The 24,945-nt window shown below is 49.6% G+C and overlaps 2 protein-coding genes across 4 annotated transcripts; one reads left to right on the top strand and one right to left on the bottom strand.

Moving 5' to 3' along the window:
• Positions 1 to 738: 738 nt before the first annotated feature.
• Positions 739 to 11,124, top strand: SLC51B (SLC51 subunit beta). Of its 3 annotated transcripts, XM_070500062.1 has the most exons (5): positions 5,670 to 5,731; positions 6,211 to 6,613; positions 6,870 to 7,083; positions 8,198 to 8,288; positions 10,802 to 11,124. In XM_070500062.1, the coding sequence occupies exons 3-5, from the start codon at positions 6,987 to 6,989 to the stop codon at positions 11,004 to 11,006; spliced, it is 393 nt and encodes a 130-aa protein (XP_070356163.1). In that variant the 5' UTR covers positions 5,670 to 5,731; positions 6,211 to 6,613; positions 6,870 to 6,986; the 3' UTR covers positions 11,007 to 11,124. The 3 variants fall into 3 exon arrangements, with proteins under 3 accessions (XP_014685386.1, XP_070356163.1, XP_014685385.1); XM_014829900.3 differs by lacking the exons at positions 5,670 to 5,731; positions 6,211 to 6,613 and adding an exon at positions 739 to 1,213; XM_014829899.3 differs by lacking the exon at positions 5,670 to 5,731 and having other exon boundaries at positions 6,526 to 6,675.
• On the bottom strand, positions 11,077 to 24,527 carry RASL12 (RAS like family 12). The gene is made up of 5 exons (XM_044764717.2): positions 24,234 to 24,527; positions 22,209 to 22,265; positions 16,671 to 16,744; positions 15,766 to 15,956; positions 11,077 to 13,065 (listed from the first exon to the last, which is right to left on the bottom strand). Exons 1-5 carry the CDS (start codon positions 24,334 to 24,336, stop codon positions 12,690 to 12,692), a joined length of 801 nt encoding a protein of 266 aa, XP_044620652.1. The 5' UTR covers positions 24,337 to 24,527; the 3' UTR covers positions 11,077 to 12,689.
• Between the last annotated feature and the right edge of the window lie 418 nt (positions 24,528 to 24,945).

The following is a 24,945-nucleotide window of genomic DNA, read 5'->3' as shown; positions in this document are numbered from 1 at the left end:
GTAGTAGTCATAGCTCCCCAATGCCATCTCTTTATATATCGTTTGGTTGTTTAAATTATTCACAGAAATTGTCACTAGCTGATATTATTTTATTTATGTTTTTGCTTACTTTTTTGCTGCCTGTCTATCCTCCCAGAGGTGAGCTCCAGGAAAGCAGTGTTCTCACCTGTCTTGTTTACCATGTATCCACATAGTAGGTGCTCAAGTCTAGTATTTATTGAATGAATGAATGAGTTACTAAATGATGAGGGGCTGGAGTTCTGTGGAGGCCCCTAGGTTCCCTGCTGGATCTCCGTTCCTCTGTACTCTGTTGCTGTTCACAGTGTTGACCAGTGCTTAACTCAGAGGCACTTGCAACTGTCACTTGACCTCACTCAATCTCAGTTTCCTCATTTGTGAAACTGGACCCCTACTCCTTGCTGAGCCAACCCCAAGGGTTTTGGGAGATGCAAGGAGCCAGTGGGTGTAAAAGCCCAGAGCCCACTGATGATCAGAATTGAATGGGTCTGGCCTGGTTGGGGAAGCCCCTTGCTCCTGCTTCCCTACCAAGCCCTTCCCACTCGATGCTATTTGGCCTGGCCTGCTCCCTCCTCTCTGGGTCACTCACATGGTCTCACTTGCCTTGCCTCTCCTGATGCCTAGCCCTCTAAAGGTCTTATTTTATAGCTTCTTGTAAGGAATCCACATGAGGCCATGACCTTCCCTGTGAGAAAGCACAGGCTGTAAAAGTCCTGCTCTGTGGTTAAATATTGATAACACCAGGAAGTAGAGGCCTGGCGTGGGCACGCCACACATCCTCTTGCAATGTGGTCCCCCCAGACCAAGGGACCTCCTCAGCCTCTTCCCCTGGGCTGGCACGAGGGTCTGGATGTTTTCTCTGTACTTGAGGCCAACATATAAGAAGGAAAGCATTGGGCTCCTGGTTCTTTCGGATTGTGAAAGTCAGGTGGAGCCTGTTTGCCCTCTGAGGCCACTCATTCAAGAGGTCAGTCACCCCGGAGTGACAGAGAAGTCTCCAGGCATGGGCGTGTGCTAAGAGCAGAGCTACCAGACGGGCCCAGCTGCCACAGGCCATGCAGCACTGCCCCCCAGGATCAGCTGTGTGGAGAGCTCAGGTGCAAAGACCATCCGGTGCTCCTGTGAGAGGAGGAGGAGGAAGACACAGAAATCAGTGCTGCTTCCAACAGCAGGCCCCAGAAACCCAGGATCGAGGGTGAGTGTCTTCAACCTCCCACAGGGATGGGTGGCCCAGGTGTCTGTGCAGGAATCACAGTCCAATGGCAGATGGTTAAGCCCTGTTTAAAATGCAGGAATCTCCCAGAGGGGCCTAAGGAGATATGACAATTAAAAGCAATATGATGTCCTGGATGGGATCCTGGAACAGGAAAGAGACATTGATGGAAAAATGAATGAAATCCAAATAAATCATGAAGTTTAGTTAATTATTTTTTAAAAGCTCGGACATTAATAAGATGCTCACTCTGGAAGGAAACTAGATAAGTGCTCTGAGGGACATGTGTCCTCTGCTTCTGTGGCATTTAACATAGTCAGGGAGGGCTGACTTTGTTCTGGATTTGTATCTATTTTGTCATTTTGGTTTTTTGTTTGTTGGTATATGTTTACCATAACAATATTATGTATATTTTTAAAACACACATTCCACTGTGGATATCAGCCCACATGCAAGTGTGTATACTTATCCGATTAGTTCCAGTACCACACTGTCTTGATTACTGTAGCTTTATAGTAAGTCTTGGAGTCAGGTAGTGTCAGTCCTGTAACTTTTTGTTCTTTTCCTTCAATATTGTGTTGACTATTCTGGGTCTTTGGCCCCTCCATATAAATCATAGAATCAGTTTGTTGATATCCATGAAATAACTTGGGATTTTGATTGGGATGTGTTGAATCTACAGATAAAGTTGGGGAGAAATGACTTCTTGATTAGTTCCATTAATTATACATCCAAAATTGAAATTATTGTCTCAAAAGGTATAAAATACAATATGTACATACATTTAAAAATACATACACATATACAAAATATATATTTAAAGTATACACACAAAAATACATACATTTAAAAAAAGTAATTACATGTATTGTTTTCATGAAGGCAGTGTGTAGTCACAAGAAATGTATACAATACAGAAGTGTTCAAAGTGAACGTCCCATGTGCCTAGGCCCCATCCCACTTCCCTAGACGGAGTCGGTGTTTGGTATCTTGACCTCTGCACTCTTTCCTCTGTGGGTATGGGGGGGTGGTCTGCGTATGCGACAGGGGCCTATGGCCAATGTTACTAATTAATCCAGGTACTCCCGCATCTCAGATTGGACAGAAAGTCACAACTCTTCTTAGCAAGTGCTCTGAACAGACAGTTGGAGCTGGAGCGCAAGATCACATCACTTAGCCATCTGAGTGGTTGTATTATATATATCCCTCAAGTGGGTACGTGGGTGGTGTGCATCCGAGGACTTGAAAGTCTGAAAATGGTCTCTCTCCCCGACCTCCATCTCTACCTTGACGCACTAATGATCATTCATATATGAAAAAACTTTGTTCAGTATTATATTTGTGTCAAAATATTTTCTCTCAAAATCTGTAGATGTTTCTTCAGTTTTCTCAGAATATTCAGAGCTGGAGGAAACGCTGATGTCAGTCCTTTTATTAGCACCTTGTTTTTCTGCTTGGCCGTTTGCCATCCAGTTGTTTTTGAACGTTCCTGGCTCAGCATCCAAAGGCTATTTTGGAAGGCAGTTTCAGAGTGGGGGAACCCGAGGTCGCCTTGGGGCCTCTCTGGTTTTCTCTTTGCTTTTGTTGTTGGCATTAGCCTCATGACATGTTTTCGTCATGTTCAAGACTGCTCAAGATTGGTCTGTTCAAGACTCTGCTCCTGTTTTATTGCTTCTGTTACTTTTATCTCCAGCCCTGTTTCCTTTTTCCTCTTCCTCCAGAGATGACTATTCTAATGTGTTTAACGTCTTTTTAAAAAATGTGTTTTTGTAAAATGTGCGTTGTTGTTTTGTGTGTAGACATTTTGAATTTTCATAAATGGTCTGGCATGCCCCCTTGTGATCCCTGGGGATAATTCTTTGGGACAGAACTGCTGTGTCATGGGGTGTGTACACTCACTTTGACTAATTTGCTCTCTAGGTAGCTGCCCAGTCTACACTCCCTCTGTCAGTGCATAAGGCCATAGCCCCAGAGCCCCGTCAGCACACAGCATTATCCAGCTTCCAAACTGTGCCCATCTAGTAGATATCAAGTAGCATCTCATTTTTGTTTTAATTTTCTTTCTTCTGATTACCAAAGAGTTTAAGCATTTTTCACATGCCTGCGAGCCTTTTGAGTTCCCTATTTCGTAAACTGTTTGTTTATGTCCTTTACCCATTATTAGGATTCCCGTCTTTTTCTTGTTCATTTGCAAGAACTCTTTATATATTCTAGAAATCAGTCCCTTTGTGGTTTTAAGCACCGCAAGTATCTCATCCCATTCAGAAATGTGTTTGTTACTGTATCGATGGTATTCTTCATTGAACAGATAATCTTATTTTTGATACAATCAAATTCATCAGTTTTTTGTCATTATTGAATTATTTGAGGTTTTATGGTTTTGTTTAAGAAGTCCTATCTCACTTCTATTCACTTTATATGTTTTCCTCTGACATTTAGGCCTTTAATTATGGAGTCTGTTTTTGTACATGCTGTTTGTTAGGTGTGCCTCCAGTCTTTTTTGTCCTCCGCACAGTGAGCCAGTTTTCCTCAGTCCATCTACTGGACAGTCCCCCTTTCCCTACTGGTTAGCAGAGCTACCTTTATCGTATGTCAGCTTCCTACGTGTACGTAGGTCTCTGAAATCTCTGTTCTGATCCTTTGGTATAGCGATTTGGCCTTGTCTTAAAACCACATTTTTTGTTACTTTGTCTCAACACCTGGTGGGGCCAGCCTCTACTCTTAGTCTTTCTCTTTTTCAAAGATTGACTTAGCTATTTGTGGACTTTCACTTTTTCTATAAAACTGTTACAATAAGTGTGTCAAGGTCCCCAAAAAAATCCAGTTGGAATTTTAATTGAGATTGCATTCAATTTATAGATTAATTTGGGGATAATTGGCATCTTTATATTTTGTCCTATCTAAAAACATAAATGTCTCTCCATTTATTCAGATCACGTATTTTTTTTTGTTCTAGAGTTTTAAAATTTTCTCCATAGAGGTCTTTTGTGTTCTTGGATAAGTTAATCTAGGTGCTTTATGACTTTGATGCTGTTGTAAATATCTTATTTTTATTTAATTTTCCAGTTTCAATAATAATGTGAGAAATGCTATTGACCTTGTATACAGCAACCTTAATGAATGCTTCTATTAGTTCTAACTGTTTGTATTTCTAGGTAGATGATCGTGTCATCTGAAAATTGTGGGTTTTAATTCTATCCTGTCAAATCTCACACTTACTTCTTTTTCTTTCCTTATAGCACTTGCTAGGACTTCCAAGACAGTATTAAACTGTAATGGTCAAATTCAGCCAGCAAATTGTTGTCTTATCATTTATCTTAAAGGGAATGCATTTAAAATTTCTCTATTAAATATAATGTTTGCTGTACGATTTTTATATATTGCCTTCCTCAAGTTGAAGAAATTTCCTTCTACTCCAGGTTTACCAAGAGTTTTTATCCTACATATTAATCATATGATTTTTCCCTTATGGCCTATTAATGTGGTGAATTACATCATATAGTTTCTAATGTTGAACTTTCTTCCATTTCTGGTATTACACTTGATAATGATTTTCTTAATACATTGTTGAGTTTGGTTAACTAATACTTTATTTAGGATTTTTGCATCTACTTTCATAAGTGAATGGGCCTACCATTTTCTCTTCTTGTATGGTCCTCATCTAGTTCCGAAACCAACGTTAAATCAGCAGTTCAATTTGTGCTCTTTATTTTTGGGGAAAACTTGTTTAAAATAAGAATTAACTACTTATTGAAAATTTATCAGAACTCATGATTAAAGCCATCTAGGCCTGGGCTTTATTTTTTGGAGAAGAGGTCTTGGACCATTATTTCTATTTTTTTATTATTACTTTTAGTCTCCAAGTTTCTTGTTTCTTCTTTGTATCATTTTGGTATTTTATATTTTTCTAGAATTTTATCCATTTCATCTAGGTTGTCAAGTTTATTAGCATATAGTTCAAAATACACTTTTATATTTTTTTTTTTTTTTTTTAAAATACATCTTTTTTTTTTTAAAGATTTTATTTTTTCCTTTTTCTCCCCAAAGCCCCCCGGTACATAGTTGTGTATTCTTCGTTGTGGGTTCTTCTAGTTGTGGCATGTGGGACGCTGCCTCAGCGTGGTCTGATGAGCAGTGCCATGTCCGCGCCCAGGATTCGAACTAACGAAACACTGGGCCGCCTGCAGCGGAGCGCGCGAACTTAACCACTCGGCCACGGGGCCAGCCCCTACATTTTTATATTTTAAAATCTCTGGTCTTATTTTGATTCTATACTTTATTTGTGTCTTCTCTCTTTTTCTGGATCAATCTTGCCAGAGATTCATTTTATTAGCATATTTTTTTAAACGGGCTTTCGGTTTTGTTCATCTTCTCCGTTCTCCACCTCTATTTCATTGATTTCTGCCTCTATCTTTATTATTTCCTCTTTTGTTCTTCAGAGGACCCAGTGATCCAGAGGAGAGAAATTTGCCTAGACAACTTAACCAGAGGCATAGCCAGGTGAGGGGCCAGCTCCTAGGCTCTTAGCCCAAGGCTCACCTCTCCTGGCCCGCAGCCCTCCGGCCAGGAGCCCAGAGTAGCTGGGAGGACCAGATGCCACAGGCCGGCGCTGGGCTGAGGCATAGACCTGGTCTAATACAGTGGCTACTAGACTTAGTGACTATTGAGCACTTGAAATGTGGCTAGTTGGAATGTAGATACGCAGTGAGAGTAAAATTTACACCCAATTTCAAAGACAATACAAAAAAAGTAAAATATCTTGTTATATTGATTATATGTTGAAATGATCATATTTTGGATATACTGGATTAAACAGAATACGTTGTCAAAATTAATCCACCCTTTTTAAAATGTGGGTACTGGAAAATTTTATATTAAGGAGTACTAGTACTGTTAGTACAAGAACATGCCAACATTTGTGACTGTTGTGAGAGTGACTACGGTATAGTAAACACAGCTTAACCTGCTTTATTTTGTAGGGAAGGAAAAAGGCTCAAATTAAGGAAGGGATTTTATCCATGGAGCATGTTCAGGTTCTTCTATTGCAAACGACAGAAAACAACTCGGATAACTTGTCCAAAAAAGAAGTTATGGGGGGCGAGGGTGGTGCTGAGCTGAGGGCAGCACTGACCAATCAGGCCTGAGGATGGCGGCAGTGTAAAGGGAGCTCTCAGCTTTCGGCAGCAGGAGCTCGCGGCGACTTTTCTCTGGACTTCCCCTTGCTACCTGCTCTGGGTAGCGGGCGTGCCAATCTCCCGGGGAGAGACTGTGATAGGCCCAGCCTTTGTCACGTGGGAGACAGGAGCCTGTGATTGGCCACCGCATGAAGGAACCTAAGTGGAGTGCTGTGAGCTGTAGAAGCTGGACCGGGATGCTGGACAGGCAAGAACGGAAGATGTCCCCTGCAAGGGTCCCACAGCCCGTCAGTGGCTCCTCACTCTCAGGTCAACGCTCCCCCATACGTGATGAGATTTCCCCACTTCTATGATCTCTGCCTCTCCAGGCCCCACCTGCTCCCGAGTTCCGGCTGTTTCGGTCCCGTAACTTTGGGCTGGAGGAGAGCTGGCCCAAAGTTGGGCAGGGAAGGGAGGTCAAACTGGGGTGGGACATCCGGTCATGCTCTCCTGTTTGTTTCCAGGGATCTTCAGGACTTTGCTCGGGGGCTGGAACCTAGGGAGGCCAGGAGGGCCAGCTGAGGGGCAAAGAAGCCTAAGGACTTCGTTGTCAGAAACGCACACCAACCAGGAGCAGGGGCATGGACCACAGTGAGGGGGTTACCCTAGACCCAGCTGGCACCGTGGTGCCTCAGGAGCTGCTGGAAGAAATGCTTTGGTTTTTTCGGGTAGAAGATGGTAAGTGGCAGGGGGATTGGTGGTGGTGGAGGAGGGGGGAGGGGGTGTGTGCTCTCATCACAAAGAATGGTCTCTAGCTGAAGTTCCCTGACATGGTCCCTCCTCCATGGACCCCTCCTGTGTGGCAAGCTGCACATTTCCTCCAAGGCAGGGACTGAGGCTGAGAGGTCTCAGTACCCAAAGTAGTCTGGCTGAACCACACCCTCCTTTTCTTAGGGCTTAGTCATTCATTTACTCATCCATCCAATCGCTCACAAATATTTATTAAGTTCCTCCTGTGTGCCAGGCACTGTTCTCAGCACTAGAGTTTCAGTAGTGAATAAAACACAAAAATTTCTGCCCTTATGGAGCATACATTCTAGTGAAAGAGGTAGAAAATAAACAAGACAAACAACTAAAATGCATAGCATATTGGTGATGAGAAGGAGAGAGATGAAGCAGAGAAAGGGAATAGGAAGTGTGCAAGGATAGGTAATGTGGTCCTGGAAGGTCTCACTAAGAAGGTGATGTTTGAATAAAGGTTTGCAGCAGGTAAAGGAATTAGCCATGCAGATTATGTGGGGGAAGAGCATTCCTGGGAGAAGGAACAGCAATTGCAAAAGCTCTGAGGCTGGATCCTGCCTCATTTTGGTACACTGTGGACAAATCTTGATTATCCAAATTCAGATTAGCCACTTTATGTATTATCTGTGGACAATTGTTGACTTCAGTTTAACTGACACTCTGTCCTGCCTCCCTTCCTCTCTCCCTCCATCCCTTCTCTCTTCCTTCCTTTCCTTGCCCTGCCCAGGTCCGGTCCCCAGCAAAACTATGAAGATTATAAAATTTATGTTTACCCACCTCCCCTACTTCCCCACTATTGTCCAACTGCAGTGTTCTCCCCAATTCGATTAGGCTTCTCCAAAGCAGAGATGGTCTCCCCCTCCCCCACACTTGCATTCCTGCAGGGTGGGGGGCTCATCTTCACCTTAATTAGAGTCTCTCTACAACTCCTTGCCCACAGCAGGGGACAACTGATGCTGTGAGCTGGGTCTGAGGCCAAGCCCTAATTGTTAGAGGGCCTGAGAGGCACTCAGCCTCTTCTCAAGACTCTGTCCTGTGTGTCCCTCTCCAGCAACTCCCTGGAATTGTTCCATGTTTGCCCTGATGGGCGTGGTGGTCTCAATAAGCATGGTCCTCCTGGGAAGGAGCATCCAGGCAAACAGGTGAGGAGCTGGGGTGGGGGAGCTCTCTGGAGGGAGGGGGCCCTGCCCTCCCAAGGGAAATCTGGGGAGGGGTCATCTAGGGGCCTCGGCTGTCCACCCTTTGGGACAGCAAAATGCAGGTTTCAGGGTCCTTTGGGAACCCAAAGCTGTTGAAAAACTAGCAACTGTTGCCAGTTACCACCTGCTGGCCCTGCCCAGCAAACAGGGCAGGGCTGGTATGTCTCCGAGGTCGGGATCTATGGCTCTGGGTTCACATCCCAGCTCTACCACTCGCTGGCAGGACAGGGCACTCAATATGTCCAGACCAGTTTCTCCTTTTATAAATGGTAAAATGACCCACTCCTTCCTCTTAGGATTGTGGGGAGTGCTCAGTGGGGCTAGTGCAGAGTTAGGGATGCTGTTAAAGGGAAAGCCTCTCCCTGCTCCAGGGCCAAACGCAGGGTGCAGATAGAGACGTGAGGTCAGTCGAGGCTCCTGGGGTAATTTTAACACTTTTATAATGACAATACCCCTTAACCCTGGATGCACAACAAAATCACCTGAGGAGGAATATTAAAAATACAGAATGCTGTGCCTCGCCTTGGAGATTCTGACACAAAGGGTCTGGGGTGGGACCTGGGCAGTGGCATTTTGTAAAAATCTCTAGATGATTCCAGGGCTCACTTTTGAGAGCTCCTTAAAGGCAGAGACCACATCTGACTCAACTTTGTTTCCTTGAGCAACTGGTACAGTGTCTGGTCCTAGAAATTACTCAATAAATGTTTGGTTCATTCGTCCCCATTCATTCATTCAACAATTACTATATATCCATCAGTCATCACTATCAGTAACTTTAAAACAATAATAATGAGAATCCCTCCCTCATATCTGTATGGTGCTTTACAATTTTAAAAGCACCTTCACATTCTGTCATTTGATCCTCAAGACAGCCCTGCAAGGTAGGGCAGGCACAGGTTATTTATTCCCATTGTACAGAATAAGATCATGGAGGATGCATGGAAGGGTTGGCCTAACCTCTGTGCTCTTCCTTCTATGCTATATTTTATACTTTCTGTGAATCGTCCTCACAGTTCTGCTATAAAGTAAAAAAGAAGTAACCCCACCTTGTTCCCATTGAGAGCTGGTTGTTATGAACCGCTATGGCCCTGTTCATCATTCATTCCACAGATAAGAGCTGAGCGCCTGCTCTGTGCCAAGCTCTGTGCAGACGGGGGAGCCACAGTAGAGGACAAGATAGATTCAGCCCCAGCCTGATGGAATTTACAGTTTGGTGGGGAGATGATTGTAGTTCAGAATGACAGATAGTGACTGTGGGACACGGGGAGTGTTGTGGGAGCACAGGGGTGGGATCTGGGGCCTTTGAGGCAAAGAGAGAGAGGGAGGGTGGGCTGAGGAAGCTTTCCAGACCAAGGGACAGCATGCAGCAAGCTCGAGGTGGGAAGAGGAGGGCCCCATGTGGCTGTAGTGTGGAGGGTGAGGAGGGCGGCGAGGAGAGGAAGGACAAGAGGTGGGCAGGACTAGAGTGCACAGGCCCGGGGGCATCCTGAGGGGTTCGGGTTCTAGCTCATGGGCATTCAGAGAAGGGCTTTGCATGGGGACAGGAAAGGTTTATGTTTTAGCAAGATCATTCTGGATGCAGGATATAGAAAGACCCAGAGCAGTGTGGCCTCGAAGAAGGTAACCTTGCCTCTCTCGCTCCGTCAGGAAGCATCCCCCTCAGCAAGATCAATTCAGAGACAAGGCGGCTGTCCACGGGAATAGTAGACACTGAGCTGCTCCCCCTGGGGCCCAAGAAGATTCTCAGGGCAGTCAGCTCTAACCACAGCTGGATCCCTCTGCTGTGGCCAGGAAGTCTAGGGGTAGCTTGAGTAAAACCACCTCAGAGGGAGGACATCTGGGGGAGTTATTGTAAGGAGGGCTGGGTCTTGAATGCCAGGTTAAGAAATTGGGCAGTGGGGAGCCACTGACGGTGCTTGAGCTGAGGAGCAATGTGTGCACAGTGGGGCTTTAGAAATATGACTGGTGTACATAGGCTGGTTTGGAGAAGTAAGCACCTGGAGGCAGAAAGGTTAGTGAGGAATTTCCTGTAGGAGTTTGTCTGGGGATTGGGGGTGGGGTGAGAAGGACCTGCACTGAGTAGAGTGACAGGCCTGGGATAGGAGAAAATGTGGTTTGATGAAAAGAACACAGGACTCCAGCAGGAGACTAAGTGCATGTCCCAGGTACCTTTGGCCTCTTTGAGGCACATTTCCTCACCTATAAGGGGCAGCAATAATAACTGAGGTCACAGGTGGTGACAGAATTTGATGAGATGATGCACGGGCAAGTATAAGCTGTTTCTCTGTGAAAAGAACATGGAACCATCTTGGTTTTCTCCCCCAGCACTTCTCAGAACTGCAGACTGGATTTTCCCCTCCAACCCGCTGGCCCATTTGGGAGATTCAGTCCTGCCCCAACCACTCAGGACCCCAGCTCAGGGAACTCACATTCAACAGTGTTTTCTCTCCTCCCAGAAATCAAAAGATGCGGCCACCAGAAAAACAAACTTCAGAAGTCCTAGACTTGGTGGAGGCCGGAATCAAAGATGACAACAACCTGAGCATCCTAAGAGAGACTTTGCTCTCAGAGAAGCCAAATCTGGCCCAGGTGGAAACTGAGTTAAAAGAGAGAGATGTGCCATCAGCTCTCCTTCCAGACTCACAAGAATCTGAGAGCTAGTGAGAGCCCAGAGCAGAGCCGCATGTTGTTAGCAGATAAAATGAACTGCAATCAAACTAAACTACTGTTATTTAAAAAAAAAAAAAAACCCTTTTTATTAAAATGCTTCTGCAAGTGAGCAGTTGAAATTGCAGAGTTTGTTCAAATGGCAGTGGTCCACACACAAGTGGCTTGGAGCAAAAGCGGGAAATCCATAGCCAGCCTGTGGGTCAGGAGGCCTGGTCAGCACTCCTCATGTGGTCTTGAGGAGGTCACCGCCTCCCTCTGACTTCAGCTTCTCCTTTATAAAATGGGGCTGAAGGCTGGGTTAGAGCTGTTGTTTTCAATCCAAGCTCCTGGAACTGCTGAGAGGGAAGGAGCGGGATTCTGGGCTCAGAGTCTCCTTCCTGTCCCTTCCTCCCACCAAACCCTCTCCTTTTCACTTGCTTATCTGCTGAGGGTCCGTGAAAGGTTTCCTTTGGGCCAGGGGCCCTGTGGTAAACAAAGTCAGAAAATCATGGAATTCCCTGCCTCCAAGACCCTTTTCTTGATAACCATGGGATCCCAAGGGAGTGTCCTGAGCCCATGTTGGAGCCACAGTGTTGTGGTATAAGCTGTGGTAGCAATCCCAAATAACTTATGCAGGATTTGCTTTTGAACCAAAAATGCTTTAGGTTCTATCTTACAAAAGTGGACTTCAAACACTCAGACCCATCGCCAAGGGCACTGAGTCCTGCCAGACCAGACTGCAATCTGATATACTGTGTTTCTACCTATGAGCCTGGGGCAGGCTACGAGTGCCCACTGGAGGTCTGATACTGCCAGCTGTGGGCTCCCTAGACTTCTGGGTGATTGTCACTGGAGAGAATGACTTTGTTCTGCAGCTTTGATCATTAAACTTGAGGAGGCTGGTCCTAAGAGTCTGTAGACAGAGTCCTTAATTTAAGGTGGGGGAAAAAAGAGGGCCCTGCCTCCTGGTGAAAAAACTCTGGAGGCTCCCTCCACTGGGCAACGCACAGCCCTCTCCCTTCTACCCTCATTGAGAAGCAAAGTCCTGCAAACAGCCCTTCCTGGAACTTCTGTGCTTTTCACATGCTGTCTCATAGGATTATTTAAACTAGATTTTACTTGGATAAACTGGGGTTTGCTGCCTGGGGCTTCTGTGAGGTCACAAGACAACAGGAGGGCCAGGCTGCAGCCCTCCAAAACCTGCAGCTGCCTGCTCATCCTGTCCACCAGGTGGTGCTAGGACCTCAGGGCTGTCCTTCCTGCAGGATGTTCTCGGGCCTACGCCTGTGCAGGGCCTCCTCGAGCTGTCCACCCAGAGCTGTCCACTGGGGGCCACCTCTGGCCTGGCTGTAGCTGGAGCAGGAACAGGTGATGGCACCACAATGGACACTGCAACTTCCTCCTGCTTAAGGCTGACCCTGGGTTGTCGCAGTGGCTGTTTCCCTTCAGCGTCAGGGAATGTAATGGTTACCACGGAAACCACAGCCCAAGGGAATAGGGGCAGCATTCCCGCTTGTCCCTCCAGCTCACACAGTGAACTGGGTGTCAGGGTCCCTGCTTGGTGCTGGAGTAGGATCAGCTGTCGACCAGAGGGTGCAGGCTATTGTTCCCTCAGAAGGAAAGCCGGTGGTGAGAAGCCGGCCCCTGTCCTGCAGCCCGGCCCAGCCTCGGAGCCTGGGATCCTGAGGGGGGCCCTCAGAAGATCTTGAAGCCCTTCAATAGCGTCAGTGTGGGTGCCTTGCGCTTGCTCTGGGCCCGGGATGACTTCACAGTGACCAGCTTGGCCTGGGCAACGGCGGGCATCTCCTTCAGGCTGACAGTGGACAGTGTGTTGAAGGTGCAGCTAGCCAGCCCGTGCCGGGCGGTGAGCGGGGCCTGGTGGGGCAGGGCCCTCTCCTCGGAGATGAAGAGGGGCCGGGCCAGGGAGTTCTTCTCCAGCTCCCGCCGTGCCTCCCGCACTGCCTCATGGAAGACGTGCTGCACGTGCTCGAAGTCCAGGCAGGCAGAGACTTCGAAAAACAGGCACCCGAACCTGCCTGCCAAGGCTGTGCCCTCAGCCTTGGTGACCTGCCTGGTGGGGAAGCAGGGTGAGGTGGGATCAGGAGCATGCCTCCAAGTCAGGCAGGCTGGGGGCTACGCTCAGCTCCCCACTTACTAGCTTGATGACCTAGTTCATCGTCATCTCTGAGGCTCAGTTTTCTCATCAGTAAAATGGGATAATGACATCTGCTTCTCAGGGTTGTTAAGAGGATCAAGAAAGACAATTTGCATTAAGTGTCTAACACAGTATCTTGAACAGTCAGTGCTCAAGAAATGGTGGCTGATGTCACCAAAGCCAGAATTTAGGAATGAGGCTTAGGGTGAGGGAGAAGCCAGCCTAAAGTCCCTGCCTAGACCCTGCCTGTGGCCAGAGGAAGATAGCCATTCTCAGGCCCATTTCTCCTTTACTCCAGCATGGGTAATGAGCTTGGTCAGGAAATGAGCCACACTCAGCCCTGGCTGGTGGGATCAGCTCTAGAAGAGGGCAGTGGTTTGGACTGAAGGGTGGGAGACCACAGTGTCTACAGAGGCACGGAGGGCCACAGTAACTCACGATGCCTGTGGCTGGCAGAGCTCGTGGGGAGTTTTTTCTGCCTGCCCAGTGGAGGGACGAGAGAGAACAAGGGTGACATTTCATGGGGAGGAGGGGGAAAAGGAGAGAGGGAGCAGCACCTATTCCCAGCTTGGTCCTGTACCACCTCTGGTGACAGTGGGATTGAATATTTGTAACTGGGAAGGCTCTGGAAACTTCTGACCTGAAAGCCATGGGAATAAAGGTGAGGGGAAAAGACTGGCTCGTAGGGAGGTGAGATGTCCAGAAGAGGGAAGGGACAGGGGATCCCTGAGGTCTCGGGACCAAGGTTCCAATGGCTGAATCCTCAGGATCACCCCCCATTTTGGACTGTTTCACTTGCTATTCCTGAGGACAATGACACAGCCTGTGAGATCAGAGGGGGCACTTGACAGGTACTGGTGGGAAAAAGTTTCTGAGCCAAGGTTCACTGGGCAGGAGCAGGGGCCTGGGAGTGGGCTGGCTGTCCTAGGGAGTATCAGACAGAGAGAGTGACTGGGACAAAAAGGGTCGGGGGCAGAGCATCTAATCCACTCCCCACCCAGGGCTGGCATCCCGTCTATAAGCCACTGCCTCCCGAGGAACCCCTTTTTATTTTCATTTCTGAGCAACTTGAATCTGAAACGTTGTCATTGTGGGGCTTGAATAATGAACTTTCAGAAACAAGGTGCATGTGTGTGAATGGGCAACACGGGATGTAACATTATCCTTTTTCTGATTTTGTTGCGGCCTAGTGAAAATTTTATCAGTGGTTTGGAAACCACCGCTCTAACCCACATTTTACCCTCCACCCGAAAGACAATCATGGGAGACAGTGACCAACGCCCGGCTAAAAGTTAGATTCATTGTGCCCATCGGATCCTGAGCTACTAACCTCGGGACTTGATCAAAGAAGGAAATGGGGATAAATTGCCATGACTTGTTCTTAGGGAACTCATGCTGCTTCATTTTAGCTCCATATTCTTTGTTATTTGCTCCCAAATCATTTTCAGACAATCCCTATGGCAAAGATTGGGATTCAAACAGTGGTCTAGTTTTTCTCCTCATACTGCAAACTGGTTTATTCACAATCCAGTCTTCTGGTCCCTCTTCCAGGATCTGTGGGCCCTCTGATTCCTCAAAGACCACCTTCTGGCTTTAAGATCACACAACTTCCCTCATTCCCTGAGGTAGATTGCTCTGGATCTGACGGCTTGACCACCTTTGAAGGCCCCTACCATGGGCCTCCTTCATGAGACTGCAGCCCCCTTCTCCCACTGCCCAGCTGACTGTTCTATAGCATGGGTCCCCTCCTTGCTAATACCAGCCAATGGACCTCTGGGGCCAGGGGAAGCAGGAGGGACTGGCCTGGGACAGGTGGAAGGCTGGTGGAAGGTGCCATACCTTGCAGTTGGACTGGCCACATGTTGGTGTTGGAGAAGGCCCGTGGGATGGCTCATTAAGTGGAGGCATCAAAGTCTCAAATGCCTCAGGGGCCACGCAGGCCACTTGCATGTGTGGAGAGGGCGGAGATAAGCCATGGGGAGTGGTGAGACCTGTGGTCAGCTAGAGAGAGCACGCCCCGCCTCAAAGCATTCCAATTCCAGGTCTTTTAAAATACTGTGCCGGCCAAGGAAAATACGGCTGCAGTATTCAGGGGTAATCTGCCCTCTGGCCCAGTCTGTGACCCCTGATTCAAGTCCAGCCCTTTCCGAGAGAACCGGCCCTCAGCACAGCCAATGGGAGTGAGCCTGGGGACCATGCTTGCGTGAGGGAGAGCAGGTTGGACCAGAGCAGACACCTGACCCAGGAGGCCAATTAAAGCCTCTCTCCCTTGAATTGGAACTGGGCATTGAACGACCAGCCAGCTGTGGGGAGTGGGAATGGAAGGTCATACAGACTCAGGCAAGAAAGGGTGAGGCCAAGAGAACACCGAGCCCCATGAGGATGAAAGGAATGGTCCCCCTTCTGACTTTCCGGGTCCAGCCCCTGTGCAGCCCAGGTGCCCCTCCCTTCCTGCCCGGAAGACCACGCCCACCTACCCTTACAACATACCCCCTTTTACCTAAATTTGAGAGGATTCCTGTTCTTAGCAGCCAAATAATTCCTGAAGATGACACCCAGCCTTTACAAATGAGGAACACGAGCTCTGGCGATGTGGGAGCAAGCGCCCGTGCTCACCTGTACTGGGCCATATCCAGCTTGTTGCCCAGCAGCAGAGCAGGGTAGCCGCGCTTCGTCTCCTTCGCGTGCAAAGCGAGCAGCTCCAGGTAGCTGCTGCTTCCCTCGAAGCTCTGGCGGCTGTCGACGCTGTACACCACCAGGAAGGCGTGCGCCCAGTTCAGGTAGCGCTCACAGTTCCTGGGGGTGTCCTGGCATGAAGGAGGGAAGCCCCGGTCAGAGATAAAAGCTCGGGGTCAAGGCCTTCACCTGAGCAGCCCTGTTCCAGCTCCCACTCCCGCGCCTTTGTACATTGTTCCCCAGCAGAGCCCTTTTCAAAGGGGCACTTGAGTGTGGATTTGGCTTTGTGTGAAAGGAGACATTGTCTCGTGAGCCTCCCTCCCACCACCCAACCAGAGACTTGGGGACCTTGGCCTCTGGGCACAGAGCCAAGACTCTGGCACAGCCCCTCCAGAGACCTGGCTGTCCCTGGGCACTGCTGGTTTGGGGTCAGGTTTGTGGTGCCCCTTTGGCTTCTGAGAATAACTGGCATGTGGCCTTGGCAGCGGGTGGTGAGAACATAGGGGAGCTATGTGGACGAGAGGGCACTTGGGCCCAGGGGAGACTCTGTGTAAACACATGCGTGCACCTGTCTCCATGTGTGCCCGAGCATCAAACCCAGGGCACAGGATCTCAGAGCCGATGCCAGCACTCATCAGGTCTCCCTGGGCCCCGTCCCATCCCTCCTCATTTGGCAAATGAAGAGATTCAGGCCCAGAGAGGTCAGTGCCTCATTCAGGGTCACAAGGCAAATTGGAGCTTAAAAGGTTTACAAATTCCCATCCGAGGCTGCCACTCTGGGACCAGGACTTCTCAGGAGGCTGCACTGACTCTCAGCTCTCCACGGGTGATGGGGATAATGTTACCGGGTCTGCAGTGTCCATGACCCTCAGGTGGACAGGCTGGTGGTCCACAGTCTCCTCGGAGCTGTAGGTGTCCTCTGCAACACAGACGGTTAGCCAGGTCAGAGGCAGGGCAGGCCACTCGATGGTGAACTGGGTCTGAGTCCCAGCTTCCCTCTGTGCCAGACCCCTGTGCAGCCCTGGGGGACCTGCTCCAGGACTGGCTGAGCTGAGACCACTGGAAAGGCCTTGGCTCTCACCCACGTGGAGGATAGGCAGAACCTCCCACCAGGAGATCTTGCTCCAGCTGTCAGGGCTCAGAGCATCAGAGATCACTCACAGAAGACACCATGGGGGATGGGATTGTGTTCTGGGTCCCCTTACCAAACCTGCAGGGTGGGGGGTGTGGCCCACGGGCCCAGTTAGCAGCACAGGCCTCAGGAGCTGCATCGCCAGCCTCTCCCTCCTAAACTCCAAGCTTCTCCATCCTCCTGCCCTCCGACCACTGCACCCGGCCCACAGGAAGTCCCTAAGGACAATCCTCTTGCCGCCAGTGGGAGAAGGGACAGGAAAAGAGAAGCACGCAACATGATGAAGAGAGAGGGGTCAGACCGCGTTTAGAAGTCCCAAGAAGGTTTTACAAATAATCCTTGTCAAAATAGTAACAGAGGAGTCTAGTGTAATCAAAAGTTTTAGGTCAGAGAGTGGAGTCAAACCCAAATTCACTACTATTTTTTGAGGAAGACTAGCCCTGAGCTAACATCTGCTGCCAATCCCCCTCTTTTTGCTGAGGAAGACTGGCCCTGAGTTAACATCTGTGCCCATCTTCCTCTATTTTATGTAGGATGCCTGCCACAGCATGGCTTGACAAGCAGTGCATAGGTCTGCACCTGGGATATGAACCGGCGAACCCCAGGCAGCTGAAGTGGAATGTGTGAACTTAACCCCTGCGCCACAGGGCTGGCCCCCCAACTTTACTACTTTTTAGCTGTGTGACTTGGCTAAGTCAGTTCAGCTCTGAGGCTATGATCCTCATTTGAAAGTAGGGATAATATGATAACATTGGCTAACAGTTTTCAAGTTTTTTGTCTATGCCAGGAACTGTGCTAAATGCTTGTCCCTGCATGATCTCACAAGGCTCTGTGAGGACTGGATGGGCCTACCATGAATGCCTTAGGACAGCGGGGACTGCGGTGCTCCACAGTGTACAGGCCAGGTTCACATTCCTAGCTTATTCTTATTTTTTTTTTTTACTTTTTATTTGGAAATAATTTTAAACTCACGTGGAAGTTGCAAAACAGTACAGAGAGTTCCCGTTTCCCCTTCCCCCGGCTCCTCCCAAGGTTAACACCTTACATAACCATAGTACAACTATTAAAACCAGGAAACTGACATTGGTGCCATACTAGGAAGTAAACTATTGACCTTATTTGGATTTCATGAGTTTTTACTTTTTTTTTTAAGTTCTCATGACTCAAACCTGAGCAAGCAGCAAGAGGCCAGGCATGCAAGGGGACCTCACCATCATATTGGCAATCCCTCTCTCCACCCCCAACTTTCCCTGTGCCACTGGCCCAGGTGTGTGAGTGCACTTGGCCCTCACCTTTCCCTGGTCGTCCCCATGTCCCAAGTGACCCCAAAGAAGACCCCTCCAGGCAGAACTAGGGCCCTCTCTCCCTTCCTGGCAGCAGCCACTGTGAGAAGATACCCCCAACCCTGGCTGAATTCACAGTCCAACACTTCTCTTGGAGGGCCACTGGCAGCCAAGCCAGGCCTGGACACACGCCAGGTCCACCAGCAGCCAGCAGGGATCACAGACAGCTCCCGTCCCCAGCCTGCTTTGGGGACTTGGATAAATAGCCGCTCTTATTCAAAGACAAAAAAAAAATCTAATGGAAAATATGCCCCAAATGTTTAACTATATTTGGTGCAAGAAGAGCTGCCCCTAGATGCCTACGTCTTGTTCAGATCTTTCTTTATTTTCCTGCCAAAGTTGACTGACACGCTCCTTTTAGGTGCTCTACAGCCCCTGTCCCCAAACAGGTACTGTGTCCTGCTCTGCCCAGGGAAAAATGTTAGGCCAACCTTGGTCTCCTGTAGTCCTGTACAGCACAACAGCCTTACAAGGTTGCTGTTAGCTTCACTGTAGAGAGATGACAGGGAGGTAAGGCCCAGAGGAGGAGGGAACTTGCCTATGGCCACACAGCACCCTACCAGGAAAGGAATTCAAACTCAGATCTTCTAGGCTGGGCTGCCTCCCCATTGGGACCCCCTCGCTCCTGCTGCTCAGATGATCCTTCAGCTCTATGTGGGCAGAGAACTCGGGAAGAGCAGAAGCTCCCAGTCCAGCTGAGGATGTGGAACATGCATGGGCAGGCTGGAAGAAGCCTCAGAGATCATCATTGCAAGTGAGGTGACTCTGGGGGTGGGGTGGGTACTCCTTTCCAAGTCACAGTAATGTCCTGTCTTCCCATCACTAAGTACCTGCCCTCAGGGCATTCTGGTGTCTTTAAATATATGGGCCTCATAAGTCCAGTTTTAAATAATATTCTGTGGACTTTAATGCTGAGAGAAGATTCTTTTCCCGATGAATTTTTCTCTTATCAACAGTAATAATAATTTTTTTAACATACCAAAGGAGCTGTGGTTGGAGTGTATGTAGGAGGATGCCTCAGAAATGGTGCCTATGTCTTTGCTGGAGCAGGATGAGGACAAGAGAGGTAAGTGAGGTCATTCTGCCCCGGACCAACCAGGTGAGATGCCCCCAGCGCCTCTGTGAGAGAAGGATGTCCTCCTGGAGACCCTTGCCTCCTCCAGGAGCGCTCAGCCTGGCAAAGCCCTTTCAAAGGCACTGAATCTCTCTGCTCCTCCAGCTCTAACAGTCACAACCCATAACGAGGCACAATTCTTATGCAGAGAGAGCACAGTCTATTAGTCACATCTTCCAGATGTGGAAACCAAGGCTCAGAGAGCCGAGTGCCACACAGACCTCTGACTCCAGGCCCTCCATAGCATAATGCTGCCCTTAGTGGAGAGCAGCTGGCGTGGTGAGTCATCTTCCTTTGTGCCTGAGGTTCTCCAGGACCTTAGGCAAATCACTGAGCCCCCTCTGCCTCAGTTTCTTTACCTGTAAAATGGGGATAATAACAGGAGCCGTTCTTTAAAGAGTAATCCTAAAACCAAAATTCAATCTCATTTTAACAGCATCTGTGTTGTGCCTAGTACTGTGCTCCATGCTGGAAATGGGAACAAATAACACAGGTTCCCACGGTCAAGAGGCTCCCTTTGGAAGGGGGAAAGAGTTGTTACATCTCCTGATGGCTAACTCTCCCTTCGGATGCTCAAACCTCTCTCCACAGAAGGAAAGGCTCTGGTTCCAGAGTCCCCGCTGTTGCTGGAACCAGCCATGGGAGAGTGGCTGGAACATTTAGACAGTGGGACAGACCCTCCAAGAAGTGACACTGGCCAACCAGAATGGCTGAGGGGAGGGTGTCCGGTCATCTCTCCAGCTCATAGCTCTCAGGGTGGGGTGAGAGACCACTCCAGGGCTACTGTCCCCCAGACAGTCTGACCAGGCATTCCACCACCAGCTCAGAACTCCAAAGTTAGTCAATCAGGAAGCTCAAACCACCACTGTAATAGGCTCCTCTGCCAGGACCCTGCGTGAAGGGTCTGGATTGGGGGCAGGGAGGAAGGGAGACTGGAGACAGGTTGCCAGAAAAAATACAGGATGCCCAATTAAATTTGAATTTCAGAAAAACAGTGAACAATTTTTGGTAACGTATGCCCCATACAACATTTGAGCTAGGCAGAATCTGTCTTTTGAAGTGCCATCCTTGGGAACCCCCGTTTTCTCTTCCCTGACACCCGTTTGTGTGCCTTTCCTTCTGGCACACCCCCCACCTCCCCACTCCCCCCGTCTTCAATTCCCCCACGCCATCTGACTTCATGTTCCAGCCTCTCCCAACACGTCCCCCGGCCAGCACACAATCGCATCCTGTGTCCCACTCTTGTGGGCATTGACCTCTGCTAATCGAATGGGCCCCCCTCAGACCTGCTGTGTGACCCTGGCCCAGAAGCCTCAGCTCTTTAGGCCTATTTCCTTCACTGTAGCACCTAGGGGTGGTGTCAAAGCACAGATGCTTAAGCCAAGCTTTGAGGAACAAACCCCTTAGGGGCTGTCAGCGAGTTGCCTGCCCTGCACCCCTAACTTAACCAGGGGACCCCCTCTGCTTTCTCTGTTGGACACCCTGGGGTTCTGTTTAAGATCTCCTTGGAAAAAGCGATTCTGCTATTCAAGGAAAAAATTTAAAAACCATTGGACAAAATAGCCCCGAAGCACTTCCTGCTCTAACACTGGGATTCAACATTCCAGTGTGAACGGAGGGGCCATGGGTGCAAGGGGCTAAGAGCTCTTTCCTCCAGGTGTCACAGTGGCATGCCCTCAGAGGCTGCAGCAGGAAGCGCTGTACTGGGGAGGTTTCCAATCTCTGCTCCAGAGCCCTGGGCTTCCTTGGAGGGCCTGCGGGGGCCCACAATGCTTTATCTAATTCTCATGAATGGGAAAAATAATCCAAGACGGCAGCCTCCATTTTCAAAAGGCTAAGAGCATCCAGACACCCTGTTTCCCTCAGTGGACAGTTTACAACAAACTAATGTCATGTGGCCTTTAAGATACATTTATATTAATAAAATTCTGCTTTTATTTGTTTTAGATATTGGGGGTCCATGTAAGAGGTTATTCGAGGAAAAATTCCTGCTGCTAAAAATAATTTTTAGAAACACTCATCTGATTAATCTGAGGGAATCTCAGCATCTTAGATGGGAAGCCGTTTAAGGAGGAAGAAGGAAGGAAGGAAAAAGCACACATGCATTGAGTGTCTACTGTGGGTCAAGTACAAGGCTAGATCTTTTACATGTGTTATTTCTTTAATCCTCACAGTCATTCTCTGAGATAGGTATGCCCATTTTACAGATGAGGAAACAGAAGCTCAGAGAGGTTAGGTAACTGCCTCAAGGTGGCACAGCCAATAAGTGGAAGAGCCAGGATTCAAACTCAGCTCTGATGAACACCACACTATCCCTTTCCCCAATATACCATGATATGGCTATAAAACAGGACTAGTTTTCTTGTGTAGTTCAAAAACTGGTTCAGAAGCCAGTACCACGAGAGAATTTCTCAAACTTCCTGTCCAGCTTTTCTGGAAAAGCACACTGAGTGACCATCTTGAAGAACAATACTTAATAGATGTGGATGTTTTGCTATGTTTGGTTTTTTTTTTTTTAAGTCTCATCCTACCTCATATTTTAGGGCAAAGCAGCCTCTCTCAGTTCTCTTAATTGGGCAAACCCCCAAGTTGTCTGGAGTGGGCTGTGGGAGGGTATATTTCCAGCACTTAAAAGATTTTGCCCCATGGGCTGAGTCATCTGGTGGCTGCCCCCCTCTGCCTCCAGATGTGCGGCCCTGATCTAGCCTGGGCCCACCACTGGGTGTGTGTGTGTATGTAGGGTTGGGATCTAGGTAGGGCACGGCAGGAAGAATGGGGAGGAGTGGTTCCTTACCCAAGTTGGGGTCATATTCGCTGATAAACCTCCTGGTCAGAAACTTCACAGTCAGGGCTACAAGAAGCAGAAAGAAGTTGGCTCAGTCTCCTCGGCCATGTCTGGCTGCTGGCCCGTGGAAGCTGCCCCTTTCGTTTAGGGCGGCCTTATCTAGCCTCGTGACCTCTGGCTGACACCAAGCTCAGCTCCCTGGGGGAATGAGGCCGGGGAGCTGAGCAGTTGGTTTGAGAGGCTCAGAAGAAACCAGAAATATGGGGAACCATTTCCCTCCAGTTGCATCCTGGGATTTTTTTTTTTTTAATGGCAAGAAAAGCAATGAGAGGCGAGCCTAAGGGGTGTTTGTGAAGACCCAAACTAAGGGGTCAGGACCAGTTACCTTAGGGTGGGCCTGGTAGGACCCAAACTGAAGGGAGACATCCCACACCCTGGACACGAAGTCACGAAGATTCTGAAACATGGGGCATTTATTCCAATTTTGGCTACAGGGCAAAGAGAATAATAGCTGAGTTGACAGCAGGTGACCTCTGGGAGGGTATGAACCCCCAAGGCCCAAGTAAACACACTCCAGTCCTCAGTCCTCCACGGCTCAAGTCTTGGCTCTGTCTAGGGCTTCCCGCTCATCATGGCTGTCTCGCAGAACTTAAACCTCTAAAGTGAGGTTCTCCCCAGGTGGAACGCATTAACGGAACTCTGCTGTTGTCCAGAATTCAGCCACATAAAGCCAAGGCCCAGCCAACTACTATACTAGACTCTTCAAAAAGTAACACAGTATTTTTAAGAAAATCCTTAAAATTCTTTCCCAGGATTCCTAACAGTGTCAGTTTGCAAACAAATACCCAGGGAATACATACTTTAAAGTTGAAATTCCTTCATTCATGGAGTCGCTGGCTAAACTGTACCAGTGACAGAGCTACGGGTAACAATTTGATCTTCAAAGGGAAGAGGTCAAACCTTTTTTGTAGGCGAGTGTGATTCAGAGTCCCCGCCCTGAGCCAGAAGGCTGGCTTCAACATGGAGAGGAGGCCCCCAGTGAGTCTCAAAGAACACGATGGGGAAGGAAACCCATAGCTGCCTGCACCCATGCTGGCCATTCCCTACAGGCCGCACCTGGAACACAGCCAGTGGAGGGGCCCCTCTGCCCTCCCACCTGCAGCCACCTGCGACTGTGAGTGGGAGGCAGAGGGGTGGACCTTTCTTCTGGGTCTCTGTCTATAGTGACACCTCCACTCCCCTGCGTTCCAGCTGGGTAAGAGCTGCTTGGAGTGGTGTAGGCAGCGTTCAGTGTCCCTAGAAATGATCTCAACACAAGCCCAAGATCTTGGTTCATCAAGGACAAGCCCCAGGAACCTGGGATCAGAGTCCAATGTGTTTCCAGAAAGACAAGAGAGGGGTTCGGCTTGAAACAAATCCATTTGATAAGAATGCACACTTTGTTCCAAAATCCCAAGGAAGTGGGGTGGGAAGTGGCCCCTCTCTGAAAAAACCCCAATAGCCAGTGACTTCTATCACCTCCCTTCACCCCCAGCCTGAATCAAGGAGTAGCAAGGCTGCCGCTAAGCTTATAAGGACCCTGGGCTGGGGACCAGTGCCTAACAGGTCTCTGGTGCCAGTCACCAGGGCTGACCGCTGGCCCCAGGGAGAAGAGATGGAGGGCAATGGATGGCAAGGGAGACACCAGCAGAGGACTTGGCGAGACAGACACACACAGAGGGGAGAGACAGCTGGGGTCATAGACACGGAGGACAGAGACATGGAGGGGAGACACAGAGGAAAGACAGGCAAGGAACAGAAGACAGATGAGAGATGGCGGGGCTGAGAACAAAGCAGAGAGAGCGCCAAGCCACAGAGAAACTGAGGCAAAGAAGAAACTCACGGTGTCTCACGCAACCCACCTGGGTGCAGGAAGCCCCGAAGCCAGTGGGAGAGCCTGCCCGCAAGGCCACAGCGCCCAGGTCCTCCGGCCGCTCCCCGCCTCTCCGGCCCCACCTAACCCCCTCCCTTCGCCCCGCTCCCCGCCCTACTCACCGGACTTGCCCACCCCGCGGCGCCCCAGGATGGCCAGGTTGACCTCGAGGGGCGCGCTCGGCGGCGCGCTGCCCGCACGGGGTTTCCCGAACACCGAGGACATGGCGACGCTGCGGAGGGGGACACGGGTCCTCGGCCGAGGGGCCCCGAGCAGCGTGCCCGCCCGTCGAGACCCTCACGAGCCAGGCGGGGGATCCCCTGGCACTCGCGCGCCCGTCGGTCTCCGTGCCCGGGCCCGCGCCAAGCGCCCGCCGGCTCCCTTCCCGCGGACCGGCCCGACCCGGCGGAGGAGGGGCCGGTGAGCCCGGCGGGCGGGGCCGCCGCAGCGCCGCCGAACTCCTTGTAAGGGCTGCGGAGCCCCCCGCGGGGAGGGAGCTGCGGCCCGCTGCGCACCCCCCGGCCGTGCTGGGCCTCGAGGGCTGGGACGTCGTCACCCTCCGGAGCGCCCGCACACCCGTCAGGGAAGGGCAAGGACCCCAGAGAGGGAGGTCCAGGATAGGGGGACAGAGGGAAGGATGTTTCCAGCCTTGTCTGAACCTCAGCTCAAGCTCTCCCCACCAGCAAGAAAAGCCACCCCCTCTTTGTTTACCTCGCTGGCCTGGCCTCCTCCTCCGGGAAGCCTGCTGCTGGGTTCACCACCCAGCGTGGCCCTTTCTCTAGGTCACAGCCAGCTCAGCCTTGGTACACAACTTCCCTGACCCCATTGCCCTGC

This window comes from Equus asinus, chromosome 2, assembly GCF_041296235.1.
Source record: "Equus asinus isolate D_3611 breed Donkey chromosome 2, EquAss-T2T_v2, whole genome shotgun sequence".
In the NCBI taxonomy this organism is placed as follows: Eukaryota; Metazoa; Chordata; class Mammalia; order Perissodactyla; family Equidae; genus Equus; species Equus asinus.
This window is presented reverse-complemented; position numbering and strand designations above follow the sequence as displayed.

Excerpts from the sequence above, each read along its gene's own strand:
- SLC51B (XM_014829900.3), top strand. The coding sequence starts at position 6,987 with ATGGACCACAGTGAGGGGGTTACCCTAGACCCAGCTGGCACCGTGGTG. Across the intron at positions 7,084-8,197 it reads GTTTTTTCGGGTAGAAGATG|CAACTCCCTGGAATTGTTCC; the intron begins GTAAGTGGCAGG and ends GTCCCTCTCCAG. Across the intron at positions 8,289-10,801 it reads AGGAGCATCCAGGCAAACAG|AAATCAAAAGATGCGGCCAC; the intron begins GTGAGGAGCTGG and ends CTCTCCTCCCAG.
- RASL12 (XM_044764717.2), bottom strand. The coding sequence starts at position 24,336 with ATGTCCTCGGTGTTCGGGAAACCCCGTGCGGGCAGCGCGCCGCCGAGC. Across the intron at positions 16,745-22,208 it reads CGAATATGACCCCAACTTGG|AGGACACCTACAGCTCCGAG; the intron begins GTAAGGAACCAC and ends TCTGTGTTGCAG. Across the intron at positions 15,957-16,670 it reads TCATGGACACTGCAGACCCG|GACACCCCCAGGAACTGTGA; the intron begins GTAACATTATCC and ends CCTTCATGCCAG.